General features: G+C 34.2%; 1 protein-coding gene and 1 long non-coding RNA gene across 2 annotated transcripts; one reads left to right on the forward strand and one right to left on the reverse strand.

The window, feature by feature from the left end:
• Positions 1-939: 939 nt before the first annotated feature.
• On the reverse strand, positions 940-2035 carry LOC131928884 (uncharacterized). The gene is made up of 3 exons (XR_009383853.1): positions 1917-2035; positions 1168-1289; positions 940-960 (listed from the first exon to the last, which is right to left on the reverse strand). It is a non-coding gene; the product is annotated as an uncharacterized LOC131928884 (long non-coding RNA).
• A 2837-nt stretch (positions 2036-4872) lies between these two features.
• On the forward strand, positions 4873-7167 carry LOC131928870 (toll-like receptor 4). The gene has a single exon (XM_059285018.1). It carries the CDS (start codon positions 4873-4875, stop codon positions 7153-7155), a length of 2283 nt encoding a protein of 760 aa, XP_059141001.1. The 3' UTR covers positions 7156-7167.
• Positions 7168-9501: the final 2334 nt, after the last annotated feature.

A 9501-nucleotide genomic window follows, 5' to 3' on the forward strand; every position in this document is an offset into this window, starting at 1 on the left:
CTCTAATCCACATCTTAATCTAACAAGTTTTTAATATTATATGACTGTGTGTAACTAGACCTTAGTTACACACACAAACATAAATATATGCATATATATAGATACACATATTTATAAACAAATACTGCGTAGCAGAATATCTCTACATGAAAGCCAACCTAGTGAAAAAATTGAATTTGCACATTCAATCGCTAAGAAATTCAGCAATAGTATCCAATACCTCTACAAAGACTCCAACTGCCAGATTATCCACAAGTTAACTAGCCCTTTTTCAGTGAGTACAGAAATGTTATAAGCTTTTCACTAATAAAGTACATAAGACCAAAAGGTTGAAATACAGTGGACCCTCACTTAGCTGGAGGTCTAGATATTGAGGATGCTATACTCTCACATTGACAACATGCCCAATTCACGCTAAGCAAACTATGATGAACCTTCTTAATATAGGCTTAATGATCAACTGGAAAAAACAGAAGAGATAAGAATCAACAACAAACAGGAGTTCAACTTAGGATACAAGAAATGACTATTTTGGAGCAGGATCGCTTCACACATCTAGGATCTGTTGTAAGAAGATGGGGGAGCAGATGAGGACATCAAAAGACATATCAGCAAAGTATCCAACATCCTCCGCACAATATGGATGTCAAGAGCTGTCTACAGTTTTCCAAATATGACTGTTGAACAGCAATGTAAAATTTGTTCTCCTCTATGGTTCTGAGACTTTCAATAATGAATGGCTGTGTAGCAAACTGAACATCAGGCGGCCTGAAAAAATAACCAACTGTGATGTTCTAACATCCATCTTGAAGAGACGCCTTAACCCTCAGGCTGGTAAATCCTGGGAAACAAAAAATACACATTTTGTAAGAAATTAAAGACAACTGTTTATTCTTTAAAGAGACGCCCTCCACCAGTTGCTGTTATACTGTAATCAAAAAACCCATAAGCACAAAACACCTGCAAAACAATGACAAGATCAGTTTACTTTATTATACTACAGGATTAATGGTACTTAAAAGTGATACTAATAATATTACTAATATCTTAATTTAGTTTACACTCTTAAATGGAATACTTAAAATTTAGAATGTAGCATAGTCCTCCACCCCACAGAAGTCACATAAAGTAAAGGGATCTGAACAATTAACTCTTAAAGTAACATACATGGTAGTACTCTAGCCACTTGAATACAGAGGGTTGTAAATCAGTTGATTGCAGTGTTCTAGAACATTGTTGGTATCTTTGTCCCTGTGTCTGTCTTATTCCTGTCTCCATGTTGAGAGAACCTGAAGATTAAAGTTTTGAAATTAGTAAAAATTTAAATAAAGTGCTTACGTCTAAGGCCCAATGGCATCGCTAGATCGGGTGTCACCCAAGTAACGAGGTTTATCTTTAGTCTGTTAATAATACAGTTGGAACTTGGATGTAGCAATGTTTTCTCTATAGTTAGTACCTTTACGACATGGTATCACCCCCACCCTCTGGTAATAATTGTCAATTTGTACTTAAAAGACTATTTAACTTTAATTAATCATTTATGGGACTGGCAAAACAACATTTTTCTTCTGTATATTTTGCAATTTTTTGCCTTGGTGTCACCCCCTTGGCTTAAATAGTTATAGTGATAGTGTCATCTGGTGCAGTCTGCACCCCCCACCCGTGCTATGCCAGCTAAGGCAAGGGTTATCAATAAAAATGTTATAAATTAAAAAAAATATTAATAAATTAATAATAAGCCTAATTAGGTAATTATTACTAATATTAGTAATTAATTATTAATAATGTAATATTATATTAATTATGATAAATTATAGGCCTAATAAATAATTACTAATTATAAATTAATAATTAAATACGCTCAACTGGAGGTGAACGTGAAACGGGGAATAAAATACGTTAAAATAGAGTTTTACCCCTTCTAGATGTAGATCTAATTATTGTGTAATTTACTAATCAGTGCCAAGATCTATTTTATTTTCTACAAAAAGATCTTGATATTTCCCACCAAATCGATTTAGGGGTATTATGTTTTCTGTTGGATCTAGTTTCGGTATCGTAAATTATTTAAGTAAAATAAACAACGATCCTAGCTGTTCGACTACTTAAAAATATTTCAGCGGGATTTTCGACAGTACGGCCAAGTTTAAAATATCTGTACTTTCGTTTCGACACTACGGGCTAATCCCGGAAGTTAGGAGCGTCGTAGACTGAAATACCTAGAGATTTGAGAAGGAAGTGAAATCGACTGGATCAATAAGAAAATTTTAGGTCTAATTAAGATCAGGGAGGGACCGAACGTTGTCTAGACGTTTTGGGTGTCGCTGAGTACACAAATCAACTAGACGTTCTAATTTGCTTCAGTCATAAGGTAATGAAATATGTATAGACGAATACAAACTTTTTTATATAAACATCGGTCGCTTATGTAATATTTAAACACTTCAATTTGCTATCCATTCTGTCGATCGGTCAGTCGGTCAGATGGACAAAAGGACAGTCTTATGCTTTCTAAAGGATAACATAATTTCAATTTAACAATTTTTGTTCTCTTATCATGTTTGAGGTGAGGTATTTAAGCGGGATGGCAGGAGGTATTGAAAGGGATTTTGTATGGTCATAAAGTAGTGGGGCGCTGCATGGGATTTTGTATGATCTTAAAGTATTTAGTGGGGCGCTGAATGGGGTTTGTGATGGGCAGAAGTGCTGGACATTGCTTTGAGCGAAACACTTGCCTTGTAGTTTGCTCTATACTTTTTTTCCACTATATATATATATATATATATATATATATATATATTTATATAGATATATATATATATATACAGGGAACATAGCACTTTTAATTTTTGGATTTTCTGGTTTCGCCCCCCCCCCCCCTGCGCGCGGTAACCTCTGAGGCGAAGCAGGGGTATACGCGCAGCGCGGTGCGCTGAATGAATAAAATGATTCACCGTGGCGGAGCACGGGTATGCAGCTAGTATATGTATACAGGGACCATAGCACTGGTTTTGCCCCCCCCCTCCCTACTCCCAGCTCCATACGTGATTTTTGGGACTCTCAGAATTTTCCAGCCGAAAATAAGAAATCAAGTGATTAATTTGCTTGCCGAGCTTTTGACAATATTTAAACACTCTTAGTTTCTATTCGTAGTGTAAATCCTTTTCTTTGTAGACAAATAACGGAATACACTACACACGTATAATAAAAAGCCAAACCGGATTTGAAGCAATCGGTATTGATTGCTGGTATTGATAATACAGTTTGAACGAACTCATAAGCATATTAAATAACCACAGATACCCAAGAGGCTTATGTTTAGTAAATAGACTAAATACACGGAAGTTTAAGAAAGATTTTAAAATTTCCGAGTCTATAAAATGATGTTTCGGTTATTTAAAGCCTGCAGTTTAAGTTTAAAAACAGATTTACAACTAGTTCCATTTGGTGAGACCTTTCGATGGTAATGAGGTGAGCTTATGTAGTGTTATTGACAACGGTTTGAATTGGGGATAATCTTATTTTATTAATTGCAAATATTTTAAAAAACTTATATTCATTTATAACTGTGATAAAATAATAAGTTTTGTGTTTACTTACTCAAAAATGTAAACTAGTAATTGAAAAAGGAACTTAATTTCATTTCTACATAAGGGTTATTACTTTTAGAATTATTTCGTAAACCACTATTTGGCTTTTTGTCTACTGCACCCAAACTATATAGTAACAATTTTAAGAGTTGCTTTTTTAAAAATACTTTTACTACAGTCAGTAAAACAAAGGAGATTTTGTGACATCAATATTTATTAAGACTCTCTTTGTGTTTTATACTCTAAATAACAAACAACTTGACAGTTTAACATAAAAGTATCTTCTTTTAAAACATTATTATTGAATGCTTTAAGCGAAATTCAACCAGTTAAAATGCATTTATTATAACTGTGAGGGCGAAAGAAATATCGTACATTCAGGTATATGTAAATACCAACAAACTGGTAGAGGTTAGGCACAACAGTCTGTTTTATCCAATGAATTATTTCCTTGCCCATTCACATTACATCCTTTTTCTTTCTACTCCAACCTTCAACTGCCCTCCGCATTGATTCCTACACACCTCCTTTCTCTCGCTCGTAACACAACTGCTGTCACTCGACCAGTCGCTTCCCTTGTACCCTCGTTCACTCCGTACAACAACATACACGTCGACACACCCGGCCTTGCGTATCGCTACAGGATATATATACACACGCAGTGATCTGTCCCACGCGTACACCTTTCATACACATTACATTACCACAATAACATAGGTGCTATAAAAAATCTAGTCTGTGCAAAATAGTTATAGCTTTTAAAAAAAATATCTCTTAAAGACAATCTCTTTATAGTAATAGCGTTAAATCATTTTAAAGACTATTTAATTTAATACATTAGAATAATAGTTATTTAAAAAATTGTATTTTAAATTTCAGTGTTGATTACAGAATACACAACATGAGCATAGGCAACAGATATATTTTCCAAAGTTTAATTTGTCTGCTCGTTGGATTATTTGACAACTTCAACTGTTGTCGAGTTTGGACAGGGCAGACAGAAGTCCAAACTTTTGAAAAGCCATCACCGTGCCAGGTCGCTTACAGTAAAGATGATGTTGTCGTCGACTGTCAATATCGGTCATTGACCTATGTTGACCTCAGCTGGTTCCCTCTAAACACGACGGCCATTTTGTTGGACTATAATGGGTTCACGGAAATTCCCGAGAGCTTGTCTCAACTCGGTAATCTCCGACGTCTAAGTCTGTCAAACAATCAAATAAAAAACGTCAGCTCTATCAATGTTACATGGTTGTACAACTTGCTGTATTTAAATTTAGAAATGAACGGTCTGGAGTTATCTAACATGATGATTGAAACAAATTCTTCTAGTCTAGGAATTCGAGAACTTTTGCTAATGCAACAAATGAACGGAAGGAAAGATTTTAATGTTGGAACTTTAGTTCGCCATCTTCACAACTTAACAAGACTGACCATAGATATATACGGGGAGGAGTTAATTTTTGATGATAATTTCAAAAATTTAACCAACTTTAGATCGATAAAAATAACTGGAACAATTCACAAGATAACCAATACAAGTTTCGAGAATTTACCAGAACTCCGTGACTTAGAACTTTACTACCTTACAGAAATAAAATATTTTAGTGTCAACGCTTTTGCGCCTCTAGTTTGTTTAGAAAATCTTTCCATCACTTTTGTTCGATTAGGACTTCAGAAAATCATGGCCACATTTCTTCCCTTAGCAGGTAAAAACATGTCGTCAATTTATTTGGAGAGAGTGCAGCTCACAACTAATGAAAAATATACGAGCATGATGACAAAAGATGGAATCATTACCGCCTACACAACGCGGTATTTGCGTCAGATATGTCTCAGAGAGATCACAATGACAGATTGCTCAATCCTTATGGTCACCTATAACGCTTTCAAAGGCGATACACTTGGTGAGTGCCTCGTTTCTGCCGATATGACAAGAAACCCTATCTTTGGAACGGGCCTCGCGTTTCTTGTTATTGCTAACATGAAAAAAATCGAAACGCTTTTCTTAGGTGACTATGAAAAATCTCAGACTAGCGTCGATACTCTTGCATTTGATGTTTTACCTCCTATACGCCGATCATGGGGAGAGAGATTCAAAGAACCTGATTCACCTTCGGAAATCAACAGGAATTACGAAAATAGGAAATATTTCAAAGAGAAACTTGCAGGTTACAATGAATTAGAATTGACATTTAATAACACTTCTGCAGAAAAAGAATGGCTTCATAAAAATGGGGAGATTCAGATTTATATTTCAGACTCCATGCGATATTTTGGATTTTCAAGAGCAGGAAGATCAATTTATTTTAACAAAAAATTTAGACTAATAGGTGGAGAAAATCTGTATTTTATTGACGCAAGTGACAGCGGGTGCCATAGTTTTACAGGAAATGTAAGTGGTTTAATGGCACTTCGAATTTTAATATTTTCCGGTAACGATTTGTCTGATATGTATGACACTTTTTTCGATTCGGTTTTAACAATTGAAATCTTAATTCTTTCAAATTGCAACTTTAATAGTGCTATTGAATCAAAAAGTGGAATAAAAGGTTTACAAAAATTAAAACATCTTACTACATTAGATTTGTCAGAAAATTCGTTAGATGTTTTAGACCCAAACATATTCCAGCAGAATAATCTAACCCACCTTGTACTAGCATCCAATCGTTTTAGGAGTTTTCCATTCGATATCAGAACCACGCCAAATCTACAATATCTGGATCTTAGATTTAACGCTCTAATTTCTATTCAATCTTCTGTTTTAAAAGAAATAGATCACCTTGCCAGTGGATCTAGTGGATTTCAACTTCTCTTAAAAGGCAATATACTCGCGTGTGGCTGTCACAATATAAATTTTCTCACTTGGATTCATCAGACAGAAACCAAGTTGGACTTGAATAGAAACTACTCGTGCATTGATGAAACAGGATCGTTGACTTACACAGCAGCCATTACAGATATGGAGGCGTTTTGGAGGGCGTGTTGGGGAAGTTTTGCCCTTTCCATTTCAATGATTTTGTTTTGTTTACTTGTCATTGGATTTGTGTTGTGCTTTTTTGTTACCAAATATAAAACTTACATCATTTCTGGATTGCTGAATATGTTTAATGAAACCTATCTAAAGAAACCTTCCAACTACGAGATTGGTGTCTTCATTGGTTATGCTGATAGAGATTACCAGTTTGCTTGTCATGACCTCAGGCAGTTTATCGAGGACACGCTGGGGTTAAGGACGTTTGTCCGTGACCGTGACCTTTCACCTACAATAGATCTTGCCTCTGGCATTACTGAAGCCATAGAGTCCAGTTGGAGAATCCTTCTGGTCATCAACGAGACGTTTCTTACCTCTGACGACTGGTTCCTGTTTACCTGTAGATCGGCCATTTATTCCACGTCACCTGGAAATCCCAACCGAGTTGTCGTCCTTGTTGAAGAGCGGTTACGTCACCGTCTACCGCGTGACCTACTTGCAGGTGTATCAGAAGAGAATATAATTTTTATGTCAGGACCAGAGCTGGACTACCTGCTGAAGGAAAGCATCAGAACTCGTCTTGTTGTTTGATAAATTATATTACAAAAAATTGTAACACCAAACAATTATTTTTTCATAGTTTTTATGTTTATAATAAAATATATTATTTAATATAGGCAGGCTTATATATATATATGTATATATATGTATATATATATATATATATATATATATATATATATATATATATATATATATATATATATATATGCATATATATTTTTATAATTATGATGCATGTGTTCTCTTTTCTGTTTTTTTTTTAAATTAATAAAAAGTTTAAACGTGTTTTAACTCTTTTATGCTTGGTCTTTTTACAGTATTTTTATTTTTAAAGCCAGCCGAACGATCTTGTTCTTGCTTGTGTCAGTGGAATAGTTCCAATATCGATTTTAATTAATCACGTAATCAACTATTTGTGGATAACCTTGCCTAACTTAAAGACAGATTAAAACTACTTCATATGCTTTAACGATCAGAATACAATTGTATGACTGTCTTTTTTCGTGAATTTTAATATTTATTACAAGAAAATAAAATAAGAACTCAAATCGAACTCGATAGAAATATCAATGAAGTCAATGCCAATTATATAAAACAGATGCTCAAAGTAGTCACTACAGCTAACCTAAAAGTCTCGAGTTCGAATTTCCCCTTGATTCTGTAGTGCGTCCCTGCGTCTAACCAGTTCCGATGAGTAAATTACTCACGTTAGGGAAACACAAACGGCTTGGCCTAGTATTAACCACACTATCCCCTATATGTCGAGGTCAACAGATGCACGATACTTCATTCTGGCACTAGCGTCTTTGACATGAAAGGGGAAATATATCGATTGCTTGTGTTAAGGGAAATAATGCAAATAACTATCAGCAAAAGTACTACTAAATGTTATCTTTCCTTGAAGGATTTTCATAAAAAGTGAATAACCTGTAGACACACATCAATAAACCTTGAGACAATTTACCAGTTGTGTTAATTGGCATAATTTCAGCTAAACTTAACATAACGTGGGGCTAATTAAGGTGTTCGCCCCTGGCGCATGGAGGGGTTGCTACGCCTCTGGTACTGTCCAGTTAAGGTTTAAACCACCCTATATTTTAGATCGGGTTTAGTGAGATCGAATCTGATGCTAGTAGATAGAAATAAATTTGTAAATTAAATCAACACAGTGGTGTTAGACAAATCAATGTCCCCCAGTTTGAGATTAGCCATAAAATCACGTTAAAAGCCCATGTTTGCCAAGAAGCACCTGCATTTCGTTATGAGTACTTTACTAGGCCACAATAACTAGCAGCTTAGGGTGAGTTTGTCATCTCGCTTGGTTAAGGTCTGGTCATTATATGAGTCATGGAAAAAAATTAATTACAAACATTTTAATAACAAGCTTTTATGTAATAATGCACTAAAAAGCAGAACATAAATTATACACTACCATTTAAATAACTATGAAAAAGAAAAGCGTGGGTCACTTTAATATCTATTGGATACCTTACTAATATTTAGGAAGAGACCGACGCTTTTCTTTATAGTTATTAAAATATTAGTGTATAATTTATTTTCTATTTTTATTGCTTTATTACATAAAAGCTTGTTATTATAACGTTTTTTATGAATTTTTTTTTCATTACCTAATTTTTAAAAATTTACAATAGAGTTACAAGAATAAAAACCATAGCCCACCTAATGAACGTGATGACGCATATATAATAGTGCGGAGTTGTTGGATGAGACATCCTACTAACTTGAACAACAGTTTAATTAACTCATAAAAAAATAATTAGGCAACCAATTAAGTCAAATTTAATGTCATGTTGAATTGTCTTCATGTCTTGACTCGCGTACCAACAACGAACCGTATCTGTCATTTTGAAGTGCCTGTAATTTTGTTCGAGCGTTTCGATCTAGACTGACGACAAACTGACGACAGACAAAGGAAAAGAGTTAAATAAAAGCTTGTAATAAAAGCTTCTAACTAGGTCTTTTCAAGTTAATGTCTGTACAAGCTAGTGCAGTCTAACATGAAAACTTCATTAAATTTTTTTAATAACAAGTTGTTATGTAATAATGCACAAAAAAGTAGAAAATAAGTTATACACTACTATTAACATATCTATAAAGAAAAGCATTAGTATCTATTAAATACCTTTTCTAACATTTAGGAAGAGACCTACGCTTTTCTTTATAGTTATTTAAATAGTTGTGTATAATTTATTTTCTACTTTTTAGTGCATTATTACATAAAATCTTGTAACGTTTTTCTAAAAATTTTTTTTTTAGTAATTTACATGTTTTATTTACACTAGAGTTGAATGACTAAAAACCATTGCGCACCTATTCAACGTGCTGACGCGTGTCTAATAGTGCGGACTAGTT

This window comes from Physella acuta, unplaced genomic scaffold (assembly GCF_028476545.2).
Source record: "Physella acuta isolate Inbredline_101_S28 unplaced genomic scaffold, ASM2847654v3 ptg001559l, whole genome shotgun sequence".
NCBI lineage: Eukaryota > Metazoa > Mollusca > Gastropoda > Physidae > Physella > Physella acuta.